Source organism: Protopterus annectens, chromosome 11.part0, assembly GCF_019279795.1.
Source record: "Protopterus annectens isolate FY-2018-M chromosome 11.part0, PAN1.0, whole genome shotgun sequence".
NCBI classification, from domain to species: Eukaryota; Metazoa; Chordata; order Ceratodontiformes; family Protopteridae; genus Protopterus; species Protopterus annectens.
Window position 1 is genome coordinate 932,241 of NC_056745.1, and position 25,268 is coordinate 957,508.

At 38.7% G+C, this 25,268-nt stretch overlaps 1 protein-coding gene across 2 annotated transcripts in view; it reads left to right on the top strand.

Annotated features, from left to right (window-relative positions):
* Positions 1–25,268, top strand: part of LOC122815107 (epsin-3-like) — a 544,822-nt gene that overhangs the window by 377,830 nt on the left and 141,724 nt on the right. For both annotated transcript variants that reach the window (XM_044087349.1, XM_044087350.1), the window contains 2 exons: positions 1,246–1,359; positions 23,830–23,989. In XM_044087349.1, coding sequence (XP_043943284.1) covers positions 1,246–1,359; positions 23,830–23,989 — 274 coding nt within the window. The remainder of the gene's footprint in view (positions 1–1,245; positions 1,360–23,829; positions 23,990–25,268) is intronic.

The following is a 25,268-nucleotide window of genomic DNA, read 5'->3' on the forward strand; positions in this document are numbered from 1 at the left end:
TACTTGGTTGTCACAGTTCCCACCCTTCCTGTGTAGACACAATTGGCTCCATATAACCTCTCCAAGACAATGGCAGTATAGACACCATATCAGCTCCCAATCACTCTTTCATAATAGTTTTGCATTGTGCTGTCTTGGTTGTCGTTATTTTCTTTAAAATCAAGTCCCTATTCTCCCTTCAATACTCCAGTCAGTCTTGTATTTTTCCATGGACCCTTGTCCTCCATTTTGATCACCCATTGCTCATATACCACAGTCTGTTTTATTTTCCCTTTCTTCCACTAACTGCTGCTTAAAGGAAGTCATGCTGAGCATGTAGAAATTCAGTACTGTCAGATTCAAGAAACTCCACTTTTTGTATCTTTGCAGTAATGTCAAAATCCACCATAAACCAAACTTTGCTTCTAATTGTTTTGATTTCCTTAAAATTCCATTGAATTGTCTTATCAGTGGACCACAAACAGCACTGATTGCCTAAGGGGGTAAGGTTAGGCCACCCTCCAGAACTTATCTTGGTGCTGATGACTGCATGTTAAACCTGATGGTTCCAAAAAGAAGCACATTCAATTTGCTCCCCCACTTGGTTCATATAATTTTTCCAGAGAATCCTGAGATGAAATCACAATGAAAGAGCATCAGATAGTGATCATCCACACCCCACCACCAAAAAAGAATGTAAGGGGCATCCTTGGTTCTTGGTAGGGCATTGTAGTGCCTTTGTACAGTGTTCAAATTTAGGGTATTGTGGTGCTTTTGTACAGTGTTCAGATTTACAAAATGTGTATTTTCTCAGGATTGCATCACCAAATCATGTCTAGATTCATGATGTAATACTTTGAAAAGTTGCCCAAGTATAAATAATAATGTGTATTCCATTATTAAAATTGTGGGGGCTATAAAAGCTTTTCTGTCCTTTCACCTGTTGAATGCTGACTTTTAAGGACTACGTATTTCCATATCTGTTGATCATATGCAAATAGATACACAGTTTAGAAGCAAAGCTAACCTGGAAGGTCTGTAGCATGAAGAAAATCTGAAAACTAGAATCCTGTATATAATATTGAAGGAGATATTATTTTTGTTACCTAATCTCTGAGCTTATAATGTGTCTCGCATTTTTTAGTCATCCTGTATGTTTTCATGTCCATGTGCATGTAGTGCTTTCTGTCTTCTTCAGCTGTATAGTGGACTTTCATCCCCTGTTTAAAATAATTTGTGTCATTCTTTTTGTTCTGATGCTCACAGATTAGTTCCAAAAAGTCACCAACTTTATTGGAGAAAGATGCACCAACTTTATTGGCAAAAGCTATGAAAGCACGTCAAGAAGAAAAACTCCCCAGTACCTCCCAGAGTGAAAAGGTAATGACCTGTTCGCCAACTGTCTTCCCATATCTGGAATGAGATTAACTTTAGCCTATATAATTTTTGATTCTGATAATTAGTTCACATTTTCAGTAAGAATGTGATACGAACACCAAAAAATAAATACCATTATAGAAGAAAATTTCATTGAATGTGTGCTTCAGACATTAATATACAGTTATTTTTGGCATGAGAGAGAGAGAGAGATGGGGGGGTATAACAAGTATCCCATCTCTGCAGATAGTAAATAGTTTTTATTATGGGAAGATTAATGTTCTGCTGGCTGAATGCACTGCATTGTCACTGTGCCACACTGTGCATTCACTGTTCTGTCACAATATTAAACAAGATAACATGTATAATAAACTAACGAAAAATAAGACAATTACATGTGTGGCTTCTTGGATATCATGAAACATTGTGGCTGTGCAAAAATGTGCACATCACATGCACAGCTGTGCAGGCATGTCATTCATGTACATCCTTACCACAGGCCCAGCTGGAATGTACAGCTGCCCTTGTGTGTAATTACTAATAAAGAATTGTTATTATTCCATTTGTATCATATGTAAAGAACTGTTAGTTTGATGTTGTACCTTATATTTTTTATTTATATACTGTATATCTCAGTTTTTAAGGCAATGTACTTAAATGAATTAACTATAATTTTTTCTACAAAATGTCTTTACCTTCACCTCTGTGTTAAATAGAAGGTGCTAAAGTATTGTAAAAAGTTTGCTATGATGTGATAATTGTTGTCTATATTTTTTTATATAGTTTAAAATCTTTCTTTTCTAAAATTGTGTAACTGTGAATATAGGTGAAGGCTGCCAGCCTAGCCAGATAGAATTTTGTAGATAATCCTGTCATTTATAAATATTAATAGACTGCGGTGGTGGTGCTGCAGTAGCGTTGTCACCTCACAGTAAGACGTTGTCCTGTTCAGTTCTCAGCTAGAGCATCTTCTGTGTGGAGACATGCATGAATGGGCGTACCTTCATTGAAGGTTGTGCGTCAGAGCTGGCAACTCGGCACGTAAAAATCTACTGCCAATCATTAGCGGACCGGAGTTCCACTGTGGCGACCCCTAACAGGGAAAAGCCGAAAGACACAACAATATAAGCCACAGGCTTGTTCTCTTAAATGGGAAAAAATGGTGTTAAATGTGGAACTGCAAAAATGTAACCATGAACTCTGCTGTAACAAAGCTAATAAGTCAATTCTTTGATGTCAAAGCTTGGAGCCGATATGTCTGGATGAAGGAATTCTGGCTATTGTCTTGAAGCCAGAGTTAATTGCTAGAATTTGCATGTATAATTTCTCTTATTGTTCTGGCTCCTGATCAGCTGCAAGATCAAGGGCTATTAACCTCTGAGAATCTGTTAGCCTGGGAACCAGAAAGAAATGATGTAATCTGAAATGAATCCGTGGTACTGTGTTATCAATTTAATAACAGAAAGAATGAGAGCATTTGAGCATTTTGTCTTATGAACATACAACTCACCACTATGCCTGTGTCTATATGTAAGCAGGGTTTTAGAACTGTGTTTTCTCTTAGAGCTAGGAAATAGGAAGATTAGACTAGTTTGTTTTTCTGTGATGTCAGAACTTTTGCTACTGTATTATTTTAAGTATTTCTCTGTGATCTCTGAACTCTTGACTAGCACTGTGTAATAAGAAATACTGTTTTGTGTTTTTATTTATTATTAAATATTTTTAAACCTTTCAACTGTGGCTGTTTTGTGTAGAGATAATTTAAGCTCTAAGAGTACATTGCATGTATATAGTGATACTGTACCAAGTCACTCCAAATAAGTCTTGACTGTTTAGTTGCACTTACCATTTGGATAATAACATTGCACAGTAATAATTGGACACCCTTCATAAGGGCCTTTGAGTAGCTGATAAATATTAGCTGGGTGGTGGCAGTGATTTCTTCCGTATAGTCTGGGTAAAAGAGGCACGGCTGGACAACCTGTGCCTGCCTTCCCCATGAGTGTCTCTTTGTGGTTGTATAAACTCTTATCTCAAAGTGGGTGTGTGTCAGCTACTTGGGCAGGGACACAAAGCACTGGTTGGACAGAGAGGGTGCTGGAGGTTTTAGCTTGCCCACTAGGCTGAGATCTGGACCCTACAGCTGTGCCAGTGGGGAGTCTTATTGGGGACCTGGAAAGAAAGGGAGCAACCAGCCCCAGACTGACTGTGATCTCTTTGTGCTCTTAAGGAAAATTGTACTTTACTGTGTGTGTATTTATTATCCATTCTTTATATGGATGCCCCTCACTGGTGTTGGTGGTGAGGATTGAGGCTCCTTGATTGGTGGGCCAGTGCATGGGTGTCTCATATTAATTGTTTGACAGTGGTGGGATATCCACACCACATATTAATTGGTTAGCAAATACTAATTGGCTTGTAGTGGTGTGGATAGAGTGAACTCCTGTAGCTTGTGTACAGTGATCGCTGAAGGTGTATTGTACTATAAATCAGCCACTCAGTGAATAGTCAGAGTTAAGATCATAATTGTTTTATTTCTTTTGTTAGCTTAGTTAGTCACAGAGCACAGGCAGCATGTCAGCAGAGGAGTACAGAAAGCTAACAAGGAGCCTGCTGGCTGAGATGTGCCAGGCTAGGGGACTGGTGCATGGAAACCTGACTAAGGCAGACCTGATTGCAGCCTTGGTCTCAGCTGCATCAGAAAACAGCAAACAGAAGGATGATCAGACTGGCAGTGGAGATGTACCACACTCAGATTATGGACAGCTCAACCTTTCTGCAGAGGACTTAAAATCCACCTGGAGCTAAAGAGACTTGAGTTGGAGGCCAGGCATTTGAAAATAGAAGCAGCCGAGAGACTGAGGTGTCAAGAGAGTGAGGACAATGAGAAACTGCGACATTTGCAGGCTGAGGAGAATGATAAACTGCTACACCTGGAAGCTGAGGAAAAGAAGAGGCAGCATGAGAAGGGATGCTGACTCGTTGCCAGATTCATGGAGGTAATGGGGAAGGGACATGTTCACTGGGAAACCAGGGTGCACCAACCTGGTGCAGCACCAGGTGGATACAGGACCCCAAAGGCATATTAGGCAGGCCTGAGAGAGTCTAACAAACTCTGAGGGAAGAGATGCAGGAAATGTTGGATCTAGGCATAATTCAAGAGTCCAACAGTCCCTGGACCTCCCCAGTGATGCTGGTGCCAAAGAAGGATGGCAGCACCAGGTTCTGTGTGGACTACAGAAAATGAAATAGTCACACAGAGTCAGATGCTTACCCCATGCCTAGGAAAGATGAGGACTTAGAGCAGCTGGATGGGGCTAAGTATCTTACAACCATTGATCTTACCAAGGGTTACTGGCAGCTGCCCTTGACTTCCAGTGCTAGAGAGAGGTCAGCCTTTGTGACTCCTTTTGGCTTGTGAGAGTTCATAAAGATGCCCTTTGGGTGAAATATGCCCCAGCAACTTTCCGGAGGCTGGTAGATTATATCCTAGCAGGAGCAGGAGGGTTTGCCCTTGCTTATCTAGATGATATTGACATCTACAGCCATTATTGGCAAGAGGACCTTCAACATGTCTGGGAGGTGCTGGGCAGACTACAGAGGGCAAGGTTGACCAATTAGCTGAGCAAATGTCAGGTGGTTATGGCAGAGGTCTCCTACCTGGGACATAGAGTGGGGAGTGGTAAGACCAGGCTGGATCCTGACAAAGTAGAAACCATTCAGGTGTGGCCTCCACCTATTACCAGAAAGCAGGTGAGGGCATTCTTAGGGAGAGCAGGGTACTACAGAAAGTTCGTCCCCAGTTATAGTACCATAGCTGCTCCCCTCACAGACCTGACAAGGAAGAACAGGCCAGATAAGGTAGTGTGGACCCCAGCATGTGAGCAGAAATTCCAGGAGTTTAAGGAAACTTTGGGAGGACCCCCTGTGTTAGCCAGTCCAGATTACAGCAAATAATTTGTTGTACAGGTGGATGCTTCAAACCATAGGGTGGGGGCTGTACTTAGCCAGATTTCGTCAGAGGGAAAAGAGCACCCAGTGGTTTATCTCAGTCGTAGGCTCCAGCCCAGGGTGGAATGGTATGCAGCTGTAGAAAAGGAATGTCTAGCCATAATATGGGCACTGCAGAAACATCAGCCTTATCTGTATGGAAGAAATTTCACCACCGTGACAGATCACAACCGCCTAACATGGTTACACAAAGTCAGCCAGCAAAATGCCAAGTTGCTAAGATGGAGCCTAGGGTTGCAAGCATATGATATGTCAGTGCAGCACCACAGTGGGATTAGCAATGCCAATGTAGATGGACTCTCAAGACAGGGAATGGGGTAAGGTAGTAATAACCCTATCAAGCAACGTTTCTCAAGAGTCACTTGAAAAACTAGCTTGAATTCTCCAAGGGGGGGGGTATGAAGATAGGTAAAGGCTGCCACCCTAGCCAGATATAATTTTGTAGATAATTTTGTCATTTGTAAATATTAATATAAGCCACAGGCTTGTTCTCGTAAATGGGAAAAAAATTGTGTTAAATGTGGAACTGCAAAAATTTAACAACCGTGCACTCTGCTGTAACAAAGCTAATAAGTCAATTATTTGATGTCAAAACTTGGAGCTGATATGTCTGGCTGAAGGAATTCTGGATATTGTCTTGAGACCAGAATTAATTGCTAGAATTTGCATGTATAATTTCTCTTATTCTTCTGGCTCCTGACCAGCTGCAAGATCAAGGGCTGTTGACCTTTGAGAATCTGTTAGCCTGGGAACCAGAAAGAAATGAAGTATCCTGAAAGGAATCAAGTGGTACTGTGTTATCAATTTAAGGACAGCAAGAAGGAGAGCATGAGAGCATTTGTCTTCAACATCCAACATCACCAGCACTGCTTGTATCTATATGCAAGTAGGATTTTATAACTGTATTTTCTCTTAGAGCTAGGAAATAGGACAATTAGACTAGTTTGTTTTTCTGTGATGTCAGAACTTTGGCTACTGTATTATTTTAAGTATTTCCCTCTGATCTCTGAACTCTGAACTCTTGACTAGCACTGTGTAGTAAGAAGTATTGTCTTGTGTTTTTATTATTTATTATTAAATACTTTTAAACCTTTTAACTGTGGCTGTTTTGTATAGAGATAATTTAAGCTCCGAGTACATTGCATGTATATAGTGATACTGTACCAAGTCACTTCAAATAAGTCTTGACTGTTTGGTTGCACTTGGATAATAATATTGCATAGTAATAATTGGACACCCTTCATAAGGGCCTTTGAGTAGCTGATAAATATTAGCTGGGTGGTGGCAGGGATTTCTTCCGTATAGTCTGGGTAAAAGGGGCACAGCTGGAGAACCTGTGCCAGCCTTCCCCATGATTGTTTGTGTGGTTGTATAAACTGTTATCTCAAAGTGTGTTTTTGTCATCTACTTGGGCAGAGACATGAAGCACTGGTTGGACAGAGAGGAGGTTTTAGCTTGCCCACTAGGCTGAGATCTGGACCCTATAGCTGTGCTAGTGGGGAGTCTTATTGGGGACCTGGAGAGAAAGGGAGCAACCAGCCCCAGACTGACTGATCTTTGTGTGCTCTTAAGGGAAATTGAACTTTACTGTGTGTGTATTTATTATCCTTTCCCTATATGGATGCCCCTCATTGGTGTTAGTGGTGAGGATTGAGGCTCTTTGATTGCTGGGCCAGTGCACAGGCATCACACTATCTATCTACTGTCATATGATGTTATTTTACTCATTGTGGAGCTGTTCTCCCCGAGCCTCCACCGAAATTGGGTTTCTGACCCAGTGAACTTTCTTGGTCAACAAATGTCAATAAATAAAGAATAAATAAATTAATATTTGTTTACCAGGTTAGTGCTCTAGGGTAGTGCACTGATCTCAATGGACCATTTGCAGTACAGTCTAGGTGAACAGGATCACATAAGAAATGAACAAAACATATTTACAGATACAAGGTTATGCTATAAAACATATACATATTTAGAGATGCAAAAGTATGCTGCAACATTTAGTTCATAAAGCAGTTTACAAGTCAAAGCTTTGACAGAAAAATGGAATTATGTTTAGCAGAGCTTTTTGGATAATATGCGGCCATAATGACTGTGATGGCTTATCTTACAGGAATAGTTGCATATCATTATATCAAGAGGCACAAAGACATTAGCAGAGGCAAGTGAGAATTAGTTGCAGAAAGATACATGGGTAGAAGATAGAGAAATGGGAGAGACAGAGGCACAAAGAGAGAAGAGGAGTAGAAAGGAGAGGAAGCATGAGATATGCAGTAAGGAGAGCGGTAAGATGAATGAGAGGCAGTAAGTGAGGGGACGACAAGATAAGGAAAGATAAAATGGGGATAAATGGGTGCAGGAGAGCTGCATGCTTCATATAACATGACCTGTGTGAGTTCAACTGCACTTTGTTTGGATGAAGAGGTATTCCTTGAGTTGATTTCTGAAGACTGAGTACAGTTCAACATCTCTTCGTGTGAAATGGAGTCCCATAATTTAGGTGCCATTATAGAGAATACATGGTCAGGGTCAGTGCAATGAGGTTTACTTTTTGGAGTTAGTAGGGTGAGCTGAGACAGAGAAATACCCCTGAGATTATATGTAGGAGGTTTGGTGAAAATTCTGCCCAACAGGGGAGGATAGGGAGATAGGACTTTATGAATTTATGATCCTAGTATTAGATTGGCTCTTAAATGTATTGGGAGCCATTCAGCTTTGCCAAGAGTTGTACAGTGATGTTCATTAATGGGGGAATTTAATAATAAACCAGCAGATTTTATTGGAGATGGTTTGCAGGGTGGTGACATTTTTCTTTGAGAGTGCAGCTATTATGGGTAGTCCATATTTTTAGTTGTAAGTGTGTTATTTTGCCTATGGCAGTTTTGTCTGCCTTGGACAGGAAAGGTGATAGTGGGTTTGCCCAGAACAGTAGTGTGTTGAATGTGTAGTTGAAAGTTATAGATAGGTCTAGCCAGATAAAAAGGTATTTGAATGATGTGGTAGTTTCTATGGTGGTATTGTTAACATATTTAATATTAAGGAATCTGGGTGCTTCGGCTATTTTTTGTCTGGTTGAAAATAGCATTACTTTTGTTTTTGAGGAATTGAGTACAAGCTTCTGGCCTATTAGCCATTCATTGAGGGTGTGGAGATTATCTTGGAGCTCATTTCGTATAACAGAGTAGGATTTGTTTAACCTGTAGATGACCATGCTATATCTGCATAAGGAATTAGAGGTATTTGAGAGTGATCAGATGGAATTTTATTGATAAATATGGAAAATATCAAATGGGCTAAAGTGGAACAACTGGGGGAATTCTTTCATAGGAAGAGCTGTTTCAGAGGTGGTGGTGGTGCCTACTTTCAGCTTGAATGATCTATTGATGAGGAAGCCTACAAACCAAGGTTTGCATTGATAAGCGGGATCTATTGGTGAGGAAGCCTACAAACCAAGGTTTGCATTAAGAAGGATCTATTGATGAGTAAGCCTACAAACCAAGGTTTTGCATTGTTACTAATGCCTATTTCAGTTAATTTGTCAAATAGTCAGTTACTGTCAGTTAGATCAAAGGCTTTTGCAAGGTCAGTAAGGACCTCTCTTGTCAGGTTGCTTTTGTCCATATTGGCTAGGCTGTCAATCTGTGAGGGGTTAGAGAGCTGTTGGGGTGCTGCATCCAGATCAGAATCCATGTTGCTTCCAGGATAGAGGATATTAATGTAAGTAAGCAGTAATTTGGTTGTAGATAATTTTCTACTATTTTAGCTTAAGTATTAAGATAGGGCAGTATTCAGAAGCAGTAGTTGACTTTGCTATTTTTGGAATAGGGCTTGACTATAGCTGTTTTCCGTATCTAAGGTATAATCTTGTTAGTTAAGAAGAAGATGTATATGTGAGTGAGAGGGTGAGAGATAAAAGCCTTACAAATATGGATGAACCAGGGGGGTAGGTTATCTGTGCCTGGGGTTGTATCTGTTTGTGTTTGGTCCATTTGTGTTTCTATCTTTTTGGTACTAATTATGAAGTGTAATAATTGAAAGTAAAGGGGGTGGCTGTGGGGATGGTAGGTTTGTGCTGTTGATTATGATGGTGATGTGTGTGTGGCAAGCCACTGAATTAAATGAGGAAGTCCGTGCAAGAGAATTTTTGGTGGTGTTAGAGGGGTTTAGGGGAGTAGAATTCTGCTTGAGTTTTTCAACCAGTCAACAGATTCATATCTCTCCATAATCTTTTCGGTTTAGGTAAAAATGAGATTTGTTTGCTTTGTTAGTGGTTGCTTGTGTCTGTGGATGGACTCCTTGGCAAGATGTATATTTGGCACGAGAATCTGCTTTGTTGCATGCTCACATGTTAGGATCTCCTATGCTACTGACACAGATGTCTTTGATCTGCATTTAGCACTGTATTTCTTTCTTGGTTACAGTCTGTATTTATGCTCTTTCATGGTGACATTGCGCCGTTCATTTTCAAATATTCATACGTACATTTTATATATATATATATATATATATATATATATATATATATATATATATATATATAATGTGTGTGTGTGTGTGTGTATGTGTTAATGGAAACATCTTCAGGCAATGGGACTGGTCCCATTTCAGTCAGTGGGGTCACTGCTGCAGTTAAGCAGTTCCACTGTGTTGAAGGTGGTGGTTGGTTGCTCAGACCATTCCCAATGTGAGGAGCCCATTCTTGGAGGATGGAATATGATGGAAGGAATACCAGATAACTGCAAATATAAATAGTTCTATGAAAAATAGTATAAAGAGTACTACTTGTTTGGTTAGTAAACTCATCTAAGTAGTTCTGTGAAACAGAAGACACAAAATAAAGTTTTTATTTGATTAGGTAATTTAGAAGTATTGGTGTGTCAGGGGATTGGTTAAAATGAATTAAAATATTTTGAGAGATACTTGTAGCCAGAATAGTAGAGTTAAGATTAGTAGCTTAGAATATAAGGTGGTGTTGGGTGAAGAATGAGTGAGTGCGTCAGTAACTTATCAGGAAGTAGTGAAAGTTTTATATACAGAAACGATTTACAGCTAATTTCAGTTATTTATACAGGAAGGTGTTTCACAGTACCATCATGCAATCTGTTAATTAGATGTTTTAAGGCAAGGTTTACCAACATAATTGCAAGAGTAGCTGTGTGAAAGCACAGGAGTTGCAGTGATATTTTTTTCAGGTGTTTTGTGGATTACACATTGTTGGAATTTCATGGCTAGCACAACCTTTTGATGTGGTTTTGGAGGCTGGGACAGTTCCTCTGGACTAGAAAACTGGGTAGATGGACAGAAGGTTGTGTCCCTGTTATAAAGGGATTGTACTCCTCAGTCTTGCTCAAAGGTGCCTTCCATGATTATTGAACAGAGACTTCCTTCAGTAGGCAAGTCTCTGTTTCAAGAGTAGCATTGTGGATTTCTTCCTAGCCATTGAACAATGGCTCACCTTTTTGTCCTTGCACAGGTAATGCAGGGGTCATGGGAATTTGACAGTAGTGCTAATATTTATTTTGTTAATTTAGAGCTGGAATAGGACAACTTTTCTCTGAAAGTCAAATAACATTCAAGTTGGCCATATGAATCTACCAGCAGTCTTGCTGCCTTATGGTTAAAGATTTTTCAAGGAGAGAGAATCAAGGTGCACCTGGGCTGGACAGCATGTGTGATTTAGGGATGTGAGGGTGATCTGCTGAAGAGTAGAAAGTCACTGGCATGAAAATTAGCACCTGCAAAGAGATGTCATAAGTCTGACCCACAAGGGAGTAGCTTGGTATCTACATGTGAGTGGGGAAAGTGAAGCTAACTCAGGAGTCTGAGGTAAGAGTGGCTTGAAAGACTCACTACTGAGGTGCAGTGATGATGTTATTGCAGGCATTGTATGAAAGAATGGTAGTCCTAGGATGAAGCTCTCATTTTATGGTCATTGTGTCTCCCTTTACTCAGCAGCGGTCATGAATTTTGTACAGCAAGTGAGAGAAAAAGATAATGAATATGTGACAGTTATGGAATTTCCTATGCAGGGTAGCTGACTTCCTGTCTGTGAAATTGGAGACATTTGGCAATCCAGGAGGGCATCCTAAGTATGGATGCTGCTCTTGTGTGTGGAGAGCAGTCAGCTGATGTGGTTTGGGAAGCAAGTCTGTGTACCTGCTGTCCACTGACAGGAGAGGAGGCCTGTGGGATAAATGGGGGGCATTGTTTAGGGCTTGCATACCTCTCAGGTTACCTGGAAAACATCTTGACATGACATTAAATAAACTGCAGTCTGTTGAATGAGGGTAGAGATGTCTTGCCTATTGTGCTCAACCTGCTACAAACACAGCTCTCGCCAGGGCAAGTGCTTTAGTAAATGAATGGGTGGCTTTCCATATGGACCCTTGACGGAACATTTCAGTGGTAGGTCACTGCCAAACAACTGCAATTCTTAGGATTCAGATTTTGTGAAAGGCATAATGTGCAGCTCTAACATCACTTTTAGGATAAATTTGTCTTTTAAGGGAACTTGGAAATATTCATTTGGAATGCTTATGGATTACCTGTTGCCAAAACTGAAAACTTGCCACCTTCAACATTTTAAGTAGACCATGCAAACAGTCTGGTAAAAATGTCTCATTTAATTGATTAGCCATGTTTTTTGAAAATTCTGCAGTTTGATTTCTCTTTTGTTTGTTCTAATTCGGTGTATAATTGTTTCATGTAACCCATCTTGAAGACCACAGCATTACCCTTTTGCACTTCATCTTTGCTATTCAAGCTGCATATTCTGTTTTTTTTCTGTCTTCCTTTCTGTGTACTGCTGCCTTTTTAGTCTTCCAGTGTTCACAGCCCACTTTTTTCTATCTGATGGTTTTTGCTAAACCCTTCTTCATAACCACTTCATAACCTCTCTTTGTTGTTCTGAATATAGCCACCTTCTGTATCCCTATTTGTGCTCACTCTTGTACATTTCCAATTCACAGTACACGAACTACCCTCTTCTGTTGTCTCCTCTTTTCTGGGCTTAACTTTACTTTGCTTTCTAATGTATACAATTTCCTTATGTTGATCTGCCCCCGCCCCCATTTTTTTCTCTACCTCCACAAAACATGTCTGTCTTCGTTCTTAAATATACAACGTAACATGTCAGGATTATCAGACATATAATCAAGCAAGGGGCATACGCACGTGTGTGTGTGTGTGTGTGTGTGTGTGTGTGTGTGTGTGTGTGTGTGTGTGTGTGTGTGTGTGTGTGTGTGTGTGTGTGTGCATATATGTATGTATATATGTATGTATGTGTGTATATATATATATATATATATATAAGTATACATAGAGGTGATGTTTCTAATGGAATTGCTAAACATATTACCGAACACACAGATCATAGCTTTTCTTTTAGGGTATTACAGAAAATATATGGTGGTGTACGCTTGGGTAATTTTGATAATAAAGTGGAAATGGCAGAACTAAGTGGATCCGTAGCCTTATAGGTATATAGAGAACCAGGGCTGAATGTGTCTATGCCTTTAAAACTGATATTGAAAGCCTGTGGTGTAATCCTTTGATCTTAATTACAAGTTAGCTTTTATTGGCTGTGTATTAATCATAGGTATAATTTATATGTGAATTATCTACTTTGATTTTATGGTTTGAAGAAGCAGCTTGTTCCATGAAAGCGCTTACCAATATTAGTTACCAGCTTATTTTACCCGCTGTGTTGGTTGTACTACATCTGTTTTATTTCTTGTTTGTTGAGTTTGTTCATCAGTACTACCTGTTAACCAGGAGGTTTTGCTTATTTATTTTCTGTTTTTGAGGAAATTTTTCATCCCATGAAGTTTTTTTTTTAATTTCTTCATCCTCGTTTTGTACATTTCTCAGTTTTTATTACCTAAACAGTATAAAGGAGACTTTCACTATGGGCCAGAAGACTCTCAACAGTAAATAGGATAATTTAGAGGATTTCCTCTGCATGGAAAATGTTTTATGTATTAACTTTCATTTATCTGTTAACAGGGTAGGTAGACTGGACCAGACCTCAGGGCCTTTTACAGTCATAACCAGGGCTCGTTTGACAGCAGATAAAATGATATACATAGAACAAGATCAATTGCAGAATATACAAAGAACATGTTACAATTATATTGAAACAAGAATAATATTAATATTCTTGGTTTCTTCATTTTCCATTTTTTAAGTACAAGCAGTCAATATTGTCTAGTAAACAAAACTGATGTAAATATTTCCTATACTGATATATCTGAAACTGTTGTTATTTATAATCAGGTACGAAAGATCTAGAAGTTTAGCAGGGAAGCTGTCTTAAGTGTGTTGGAAGACCCTTCCAACAGGTTTGCCTAACTTGTGAGAAAAATGCCTCTTTCACCAGCAGTTTTGTTAAATGGGGTGGGGGTGTTGTCTGGTTAGCACATTATCATTTCTTGTAAGAATGTATGAGCAGGCTCTTTCTGAATGCTTTGTAGATAAAGGGAAATAATTACTGTTTTTTATTTTTTTATCTTGAAAAAAGGATGTTGTGTTGTCTATTCTGTTAACAGGTAACCAGTTGGATTTCTACAGTAACAAACTGTGATGGGTTCTCTTCAAATATTGGTGTATTTTATCATTTTAAATATTTCTAGTAACTGTAACTTGGAAAGTATTGACAACATGCAGATATCACAACATATGAATTCTAACGACATAGGATGATGATCTGCAGTTTCATCACATGCAGTTGTTTTCTTGTAATAAACTACCTTAAATTAATTAATGCAAAACAGGTATGACGTGATAACTTTCCATAATTTATACATGAGGCTAGTGGGCCTATAGTTACCAGGATCCATCGTTGGGCCACCCTATAAGGAGCATTAAACTGGCTGTTTTCCAGGCTTTCAGAATATAACTAGTAAACAGGCCTACATTAAAGGCATTAAGTAGGGGGTTCAGGTGAGACATGTTTACTACTGATAATCGGGTAACCCGGTATGTTGTTAGGGGCCCATGGATGAGGTGGTGAGGAGTTTTTCCATAGAAATAAAAGGAGTGTTTAGGACTCCAAAATAGCTTTACCAATGGTTAGAATAGAATTTACACTCAATTTGTTATCTAGGGACATCAGTTATTTCATTTGGATCAGCATTTGAATTTAGTTTTAGCTGTTTTTTCTACACTATTGGTTTGTAAGGATTAGTTGATGAAGCAGACATTCTGTATCTGGGTGATGGAATGATGATAAATGACTTACATTCTAAGTCTGGATTTAATGGCTAAAGTATGTTCCAGAAAGAGGGGCCAAAGTAGTGAGCCCTGAGGTGCAAGCTACTTAACTTCTCGCTTCCTTAACTAAGTGGTTTGTCTTTCATTCAGGTTGTCCCCCACATTAACTTCTTCTTCTTCTTTCGGCTTTTTCCCAGTCAGGGGTCGCCACAGTGGATCACCTGTCTGCTCATGATTGGCAGTGGAGTTTTATGGTGCCAAGTTGCCAGCCCGGTGCCCAATCTTCCACAAAAGGCACACACACACGCACATGCGCGCACAAACACACACACACACACACACACACACACACACACACATACACATGCACTCACACTTAGGACCAATCTAGAGTGTCCAATCCACCTACAGCATGTCTTTGGGATGTGGGAGGAAACCGGAGCACCCGGAGGAAACCCACGCGACCACAGGGAGGACATGCAGACTCCACACAGAAGGCACCCCAGCCGAGGATCGAACCGGAGAACCTCTTGCTGTGAGGCGGCAATGCTAACCGCTGCACCACTACGCCCCCCCCCCCCACATTAACTTCTAAAGGTCTATATTTTAGTATTCTAGCTTATTTACAAGATCAACATGGGGAATGTTGTCAAAAGCTTTGGCCATATCTAGATAAGCTGTAGGGGCTGAATGACCCCCTATCTGCTGCTTCTATGACCTTTAAATAGAAGTTTATTAAATTATACAGACAGGCCTTACAAGTGAGGTCTGCTTGTGTGACATTTTATTACCATAGTTTACAAAGTTAAATATAATGCATTCTGTGCCTTTGCAAGTTAGACTGATGGATCTGTATTTTCCTGGGCCTGTGGAGGGGTCCCCATTGTGAAGAGACATCACAAAAGCCATCCTCCATTCTTTAGGGACATATCCTGTTGCAAAGATTAAATAAAAACAACTTTAGGAGGGGTTTTCACAAGGGCACATTTACACTATTAATTGGGTATCTATGTAAAATAAAGTCAAGAACAGAGGCCAGCACCAAGAGTGATAACTCGGTTTATTCCAAATAATGATGAATCAAACCAGTTTCAGCAATTTTGCCTTCATCAGCGATTGCCATCTAAATTAGCAAACAGTCTATATGTACACCCAGCACTTCAAGTCAATCAAGCATTTAAAGGTACAGCAATAATAAAACCTGAAAAAATCCCTAGTAATCCAAACACTGTATATTATTTATACTATATTATTCCCACTACAGGTGGTCATTGAGACCTGGGGAAAAAAGAGCCCCTAGCCTTTCTATCCAACTTTTTTTCTTTATCATTCAGAATACTGTGCCACCCTAACTTATTCGATCTATCACCCCATATTTTGTCAATAATACAGAAATGAAATATTGCTGATTTATAATCACATACATGTCTATAGAGTGAATTAGTCATATGTTTGTTTCTGATGTCACTTAAATTTTCAAACATTCTTATTCTAAACTGCCTGGAAGTTTGCCCAACATAGAAAGATGAACAGGAGCAGGTGGCCAAATAGACCACCCAGTCCGTTCCACAGTTGGCAAAATGCTTAATCCTGTAAACCATCTTGTTTTTTTTTACTGGAAAACTCCTTAGATTTTAGCATGTACTTAAGGAGCAATGTCCACAGGAAAATGATCCAACTAACTTGTCCCTTGTGATAGTTAGTTGTTCCATAGAGTAACTTTCGCCCCTGGATTTATAATGATTAAGATAGGACCCCAGTATACATCCCCTACGAAATGACAACTTACATCTATCCATGAGGAGACTAGATAATTCTTGATTGGCCATGAAAATGTTCCACTTTTGTTAACTGCATTTCTAATAGCATGGATGTTTCTACCATAGGTAGTAACAAATCTAATAGTATTCCCCGAGTTGTGGGTTTTCTCCTGATATTGCAATAGCTCTGACCTGTCCTGCCCAGTGGCCCAGTTACTAGCTGAAAGGATATTTTCTGGTTTATTGCCCCTAGCTTTAAATCTATGTATCAAATCATTCTTATGATGCTCATAGTTATACTGGGAGAAGCATATCTTTTTAATACAAAGGAATTTGGACTTGGGAATATTTCTTATAATATGATCAGGGTGAAGACTAGTTGCCTGTAGAAGACTTTGGTATTCCGGATACTTGCGGAAGACCTGGGTCGACAAGGTATTATCGTCATTTCTGCAGATTTTGACATCAAAGAAATCAATCTCTTGGTGATGCATGTTAAGAGTAAATTCAATGCCCCACTTATTTTCATTGAGGTATTGATCAAATTCTAAAAGATATACTGCATCTGCCCGCCAAACCAACCAACAGTCATCCAGGTACTGCCGCCAGATATCCATCTCACCCAGAAATATGTGAATTATCATATATAAGGAATTCCTCTATCCCATAAACAGGTCTGCATAAACAGGGGCAAACAATGCCCCCATAGCAGTACCTTGGACCTGCCAATAACATTCCTTTTGAAAATAAAAAATATTTTTTGTAAGGACATGCTCTGCCATACAGATAAACAATGTATTAAAGCCTGGTTGATAGAGACTTGCTTTAAGCCAATACTCCAGAGCCTCAAGCCCAGCCCAATGTGGAATGTTAGTATATAAGGCTGTGACATCCAGTGTACACATTATCCAGTCTGGTTCTAGTTGTGTGTCACTTAAGATCCTGAGGAATTCTGTGGCTTCTTTAATCCTTGATCTGGCCATAGTCAGAAGGGGCTATAAATATTTAGTAAGGAATCCTGATAAGGGTTCCGTAAGCAAGCCCATGCCAGATACTATTGGTCCTCCAGGTGGTTTCTGCAAGTTCTTATGAATCTTGGGCAACAAAGTATCTGTCTCTGTGGGTCTTCAACTGTAAGACTTGGAGGAATTCCTTATATATGATAATTCACATAACATATTTCTGGGTGAGATGGATATCTGGCGGCGGTACCTGGATGACTGTTGGTTGGTTTGGCGGGCAGATACAGCATATCTTTTAGAATTCGTTCAATGCCTCAATGAAAATAAGTGGGGCATTGAAATTAATATGCATCACCAAGAGATTCATTTCCTTGATGTCAAAATCTGCAGAAAATGACGATAATACCTTGTCGACCCAGGTCTTCCGCAAGTAATTCGGAATACCACAGTCTTCTACAGGCAGCTAGTCTTCACCCTGATCATATTATAAGAAGTATTCCCAATACTGCATCACCAAGAGATTCATTTCCTTGATGTCAAAATCTGCAGAAATGACGATAATACCTTGTCGACCCAGGTCTTCCGCAAGTATCCGGAATACCACAGTCTTCTACAGGCAGCTAGTCTTCACCCTGATCATATTATAAGAAGTATTCCCAAGTCCCAATTCCTTCGTATTAAAAGGATATGCTCCTCCCAGTATAACTATGAACATCATAAGAATGATTTGATACATAGATTTAAAGCTAGGGGCTATAAACCAGAAAATATCCTTTCAGCTAGTAACTGGGCCACTGGGCAGGACAGGTCAGAGCTATTGCAATATCAGGAGAAAACCCAGAACTCGGGGAATACTATTAGATTTGTTACTACCTATGATAGAAACATCCATGCCATTAGAAATGCAGTTAACAAAATTAGAACATTCTCATGGCCAGTTAAGAATTATCTAGTCTCCTCATGGATAGATGTAAGTTCGCATATCGTAGGGGACGTATACTGGGGTCCTATCTTAATCATTATAAATCCAGTGGTGAAAGTTACTCTATGGAACAACTATCACAGGGGACAAGTTAGTTGGATCATTTTCCTATGGACATTGCTCCTTTTGTAAGTACATGCTAAAATCTAAGAAGTTTTCCAGTAAAAACACCAAGATGGTTTACAAGATTAAGCATTTTGCCAACTGTGGAACGAACTGGGTGGTCTATTTGGCCACCTGTTCCTGTTCATCTTTCTATGTTGGGCAAACTTCCAGGCTGTTTAGAATAAGAATGTCTGAACATTTAAGTCACATCAGAAATAAACTGCACTCGATAGACATGTATGTGATCATAAATCAGCAATATTTCATTTCTGTATTATTGACAAAATATGGGGTGATTGAATAAGTTAGGGTGGCACAGTGTTCTGAATGATAAAGAAAAAATTGGGATAGTAAGGCTAGGGGCTCTTTTTTCCCCAGGTCTCAACGACCACCTATAGCAGGAATAATGCAGTATAAATAATATACAATGTTTGGATTACTAGGGATTTTTTCAGCTTTTGTTATTGCTGTACCTTTAAATGCTTGATTGACTTGAAGTGCTTAGTGTATATATAGACTGTTTGCTAATTTAGATGGCAATCACTGATGAAGGAAAAACTGACGAAACCGGTTTGATTTATTATTATTTGGAATAAACCGATTTATCACTCTTGGTGCTGGCCTCTATTCTTGACTTTGTGTTTGCTTTTTGGCCATTTGCACTTGCCTTACTTGCGGAGTTAGTTTTGGTTTTGATTTATGTAAAATAGTCTGGCCCAAAAAAAGTGGTATTTTTAGCTTTTAAAATTACAGTTGGGGTATGTGCCTTTAAGATCTTGGAGGTTGTAAGGAACTCTGGGACTTGTGGAATTTCAGTGACTGTTTCTGTAGTAATGTTAACACTAATTGTATTTGCAAGTATATTAGCAATGTCAACAATTGTCAGGATATTTCTGTATATAGTTATGGACTTTGTGACAGTGGAAGCTTTACAGTTTGTTACCTGTTAACTCTGTGATGTCTGGGAGAGTGGTGGTGATGTTAGATTTCTGCTGACACTTTATTTTCCCAGTTCTAGGAGAAAGTGACTTTTTGACAGTCTCAACATATGTCAACTTAAGTGTTCCTGCAGACGTGTCAATGGCATTGAGTGGCACTCACAATCTTTTTTAGCTGAAAGGGTGGTCTCAGTATTGTGTAGACACTTGCACCTCTCAGAGTGCATTGTATATGCCTAGTAATCTTTCATTGACAGTGAGCATTAGGTAATTTCTACAATGCCTAAGTATACCAAGTGCTCTGAGTTTGGCAGTAGATTTTTGCCTTTCATCTCTCATATAGACTCTTATAGTGGGCGGGGTCCTCTCTGATCATTTCTGCTTGAGCAGAGGAACCAGGCAGAGGTGTCCTTTTTCCCCTTTATTTGCATTATGCTTGGAACCACTGGCAAAGAAAATAAGGGACTCAGAAATTCAAGGATGTAATTAGTATGGTAGTCAAGAAATGCTGGCTCTGTTTGCAGATATTTTATAACTGACAAAACCAGAAAGAGACATTAGTGTTGTGGAACATTTTGAAATCATTTAAATCATTTTGGGATATAAAATTAATGAGGTTAAAACAAAGGCAGTAGTGGTAAATTATGTACCCACGCATGAATTGCTTCAACGATATCTATATTTATGGGACATGATAAAATGAAGTATTTAGGAGTATGGATTAATTATGATTTTGACGAGGCAGCTAAGGATATGTAGGAAGAGTCTAAACAAAAGGTAATACAAAAACTGAGAAAATGTAAGCTTTGTTAAATGGATATGGATAGTAAGATACAAGCAGTTAAAATGTTTTTAGTCCCATTAGCCTTGTACACAGGTCAGGCATATTTTTATCAACCAGAAGAGAAGTGGATAGCAGTTAATAAAGAGCTGAAGGACTTTGTCTGGGAGGGGAAGAGGGCAGGAGTCAAGTAGGATAAGATGATTCTTCAGTAGAACAGGGCTGATTGAGATTACCTGATTTGAAGGGGTATTTCAGAGATGCACAGTTAGGGCTCCTATACATAGCAGAAGCAGAATACTATAATTCAAAGTGTAAAGGGATGGTGATGGTGAAATGGGGGGGGGGGTGCTCAAAAGACAAGGAGATGCTGGGATTTTGGATGCAGGCTTTTAAGGAGAACAATAGTCATACAGAATAATATATCTATAAATTAGGAGAAAATATCCTAAGAAGTAAGCCAACACAGGAATGGAGAAAGGAAATTCTGCCGATAGGGATGACTGTAGTTAGGGGTATAGTCAATAGGCAACAGGGGGCTGAAATTTATTGCAGAAAACTGGCAAAGGAACTGAGGTATTGGGACCAAATTACTAGAGAGGGAAAATAATAGAATGGGAAGATGCCAAGAATTTATTTGGACTGCAGGTTAGAGATTGCCTTCCCTATCAAGGACTGATATCAGAGTATAGGCAAAAAGAAAGAAAAAGGGGGGGTCCTAAATGAAAGACCAGCACTGGTAGAGTTTTTAGTAGAATCTAGAACTGAAGCTGCTATTAAAATAGGAATAATTAGTACAGCATATAAAATATTGCAGGATAAATATAAGAATCAACCGGAAGTTAGAAAGGATTGGGAAGAGAGACTGGATAAGGAATTCACAAAGAAACAATGGGACGATACATGTATAGCTCCCAAATATGCAACAAAATCTAGAAGACTTAGGATTTTTGCTTGGAAATGTTTAGAGATATTTTTATACCCCAAGTAGATTTTTCCTCAGATAGACAGCAAATATTGGAGGTGTGACTGGGAAGGAAGAGGTAATTGGAACATATTTTCTGAGAGTGCTGTGAATTAGCTAACTTTAGGCATTCCCTGTGGGATGCACTGTTGGAGATGTTGGGTGTGCAAATTGGTGTGACGAGGGAGATGATTTTTATGAGCTATGATACAAAATCGGAATTACTTAGATATGGTAAGGCCTTGCTGTGTCTAATTATGGTGGCTGCCAAAAAGGCAGTTACTAGAAAATGGAAATCAAAATCTAAACCAACTATACTAGAAGTAATGAATATAGTAACAGAGATAAACAACTGGAAGTGAGATCTTTAGAAAAGGGTAGGAGCAAACTACATAGGAAAAATGGGAATTGTGGGAGCAATAGATGCAGGGGAAGAATGAGGTTTAACAGAAAGCAGGACTTAAATGAGCTATGTAATGTTTGACTGAAAATTATTTTGTAGATTATTCGTGATGTATAATGTTTGCAACTGGGAGTGTGTCAGTATGGTTTGTGATCTAAAATGCTGTCAACTAGGATTGTCGGTATGGTTTTTCATTCATATAAATGCATGATTGCCTGTGTTGTAGGTGATGATTTAATAAAGATGTTTCTTGTTTAAAAAAGGCAGAAATCGAATTTATGTAATGTTAGTTAGGTTATATGATATGTAGCAATATATGTGAAGTGTAATGTTTATAAATGTTAACTTGTTAATACAGTTTGATTACTTTAATGTGAATATAAATTTGCCTATGTCACAAGTGATAATTCAATAAAGTTGTTTAAAAAATAAATGTTGCTTCAGATTTTCCCTTTGTTTTCTTTTTTTTTTGTCCAGTTAAGAAGGCTTTATTATTCATTACATATGCGAAAAGCAGAAACCTGATCTCACCGCAATGAAGTTAAAATACTGAGCGGTTGCTGTTTAACAAACTTCCCAAATCCACAGTTCAAAGAAATTATTGGCAGCCGTAGCAAAAGTAAAACTCTTCTTTATTGTGACAAGTATAATTGAAGGGTAAGCGCTTTCGCGTGGTCACAGCCACGCTTCATCAGACAAGTGATAATTCAATAAAGTTGTTTAAAAAATAAATGTTGCTTCAGATTTTCCCTTTGTTTTCTTTTTTTTTTGTCCAGTTAAGAAGGCTTTATTATTCATTACATACTTGTATGTTCCTGCAAATCGCAGCACATTTGCTTACCACTTGGACTTGCCTACACAAATGTCCTCCACAAAGTAATCCAACAGTATTGTCAGTAACGTACAAGGAATGGACTCCTGATGCTTATGAGTGGTATTACCAAATTAGATCATTAAAATAAGCTTAACTTTATTCCAAAGTATTAAAACTGATTTTTCCAGCCAGCAGTGTGAAACACTACTTACTACGATGCTACGGAGCAGAAATGGAAGACTTCTGTACTTTCTAGTATATTATTACCTCACACATGAGCATGTCTAGTATATTATTACCTCACACATGAGCATGCTATTAACAATCACACTCTTACAAGGAATGTAATGTCTGGACTGACATTTTGCCAAAATAATTTTAATTTCTATACAGAAGCAATGCAATGAGCAGACTACAAGCTATGGGAATGCATCACTGAGTTCAAGAGTAACAGAATGAGATCTCAGCATTCCATTTCATGCCTTTGTACATGACCTAAATACATTCTAGCACTGCATACTCGAGTTTTGTACACTTTGTTGGCTAGTATTTCATAAAGCTAAATTTGCTGTGCAGTGCAATTCATTTATCTTTCAAATGACCAGACTTCCCTTATAGACAAAACATTACTTGTGTTGCTGCTTCCAGGAAGGATACTTCTTATTAGAGACCCACCTGAAGCTGTGCGAGAGGCAGAAAAAACACTATTAAATCAATAATATTTAGCTAAACATATTTTCTCTGTTCCCAAGATGGAGGTGTTGCATGTCTTGCCAAAACAATGGAAGTCATAACATGATTAACCTTGCAAGTGTTCCCTCCAGAATTCATGGGAGGTGTAGTTTTACATCAACCTGTGAAGTAGAGGTACGTTTTCACAGCTCATATATTTATTTATTTGTCTTTGCTGACTGGGAAAGTCAGCTGAAGCCCTATGACAAAGTTCCACATTTACATACATAGACAATATATAGTACATTTTTCATTTTTGACATTGTAGTTAATAATAGCTGTATAGACAATTAAGGAAAAAGAGCTTGCATAACACAATATAGGCTGTAGGAAAGAAAAACAAATAAGAAGAGAAGCATTGCATTTACATAAGGCTGTAGCAGGTGAAACAAATATGAATGGGAGAAAATTGTTGCATTTTAAATTTTTATTCAAGGGCAGTGGTACAATGGGGAAGAGAAAAATAGGAGCCGATAGAAAACAAAATCAAATAATAAATGATTAAAGTTACAGTAGGAGAGAGAGAATTGTACTAAGTGCTATAATGCTGCACAGTAGAATTCTAGCCCCTTAAAATACCAGTAGTACATTGGCATGATTAGTAGGGCAGTCATTGAAAGGCACCTTCAACATATGATACAGTGGTTGCAAAGCAACCCTATTCAGCCAGCAGTTAAGATAATTTACTGCATGCCATCTGTCGTATTTTAAATATTAACTAAGTAGCAATTTATTATATTCATGTAAATGTTGATATGTAAGTAAAAATATGACTACAGAAGTAACATTTGTAATTTCTTACTTTTTTTAGTCTGCACTGGTAGATCTTTTAGATGTGTTTGTCGCAGATCCTACAGCTCCGCCTCCATCAGGCATGCGGAACACGACCAATGGCACTGATGCAGTGAGTGATCCATGGAGAAATGGGCGTGCCACATCACCTACCTTTGCAGATCCTTGGAATACAACAGGTACGTTTTAGGACAAGTGGCTGTCGATTAAAAAAGAATGAGAAATAGTACATCACCTGTGCAAAAGTTAACATTTGTAAATTACATTAATTTGTGGTCTGTTGTGTTGTCAGGTCATATCACATTGATAGTATTGCAATCAGACTTGAAAAATTCTTCACTGAACGCAAAGAAACTGTAAAGAGAACACTGTTTTGTCCTTTTAGGGAAGAAATGCCATATGAGAAAATAAGCTTAGTCTCTAGAATGCAGTTACTGACCTAGCTTTGCAACTCTATGCTGTTTACATAAATTCTTATTTAACATAAGTCCTTGCAGCAAAGATGTTTTTCCTTTCTTTTGTTTTGTATTCCCTAGCTGCCAGCAGCAAAAATCAGTTAGAATTACAAGCATTTACTTCATGCTTTGCACCAAAGAGGTGACTGCCTCTCCATACCTTTTGTTTAAGGAACCTGGATGTAGAATCTGTCTCTGCATTCTTATTCAATAGCAAGCATGTTCCATTCCACCGAGTGATGTGGAAAAATGGGTGGAGAGTGTCTTGCAACATATCCTATGGATATTGCGGTGTAGGTTGTGCACATACCTCTCAACCTCTTAGCTCAAGAAATCTGGGCAAAGCCTAAAATAATGGATGGGCAAAGGCCAAAAAAATATGGACAGATTTTAAATACTGGTCATATGAACTTAAGTTGCTAGAATAACAGGAATTGTGTTCGTATCCTTCAGAAAATGCATACCATGTCTGAAACTCAAATGCATGTTATTTAATAACTTCGATCCTCTGGGATTTGCCAGAAAACCACACATTTTATGAGGAACAGAACAAAAATATCAGGGCAAAAATCTGGACATTTTGTGAAAATCTGGATAGTTGATAGCTATATTCGTGCATACTCAAGCAGCCCAGTCATTAATGTCTTCTTCTTTGCCTCTGTATTTTCTCCCCCGTACAATCCTTACAGGAAGTTAGTTTAAGCTGCTTCAGCCTCTTGGGTACATATGTCATCCTACATTTGCTCGCAAGTCTGGGTACTAGTAATATTGGCAAGAGAAGACAGGTTTCAGTTAGGAAGTGTATTAAGCATTTATTCTTTGTAAATGAGCTATTAAGGCAGGATGTCTTGTAAATCAGCATTCCTCCAGTAACTGCTCAAATGTAAAGGGAATGTGTAGACATATTTCTGTAAATGCTTGTACTATTTATCATTTTTCTATTGACCAGGTGAGTAAACTGGCTAGTGGGGCACCTTATGGACCTGGTCTATTTTAAGGAAAA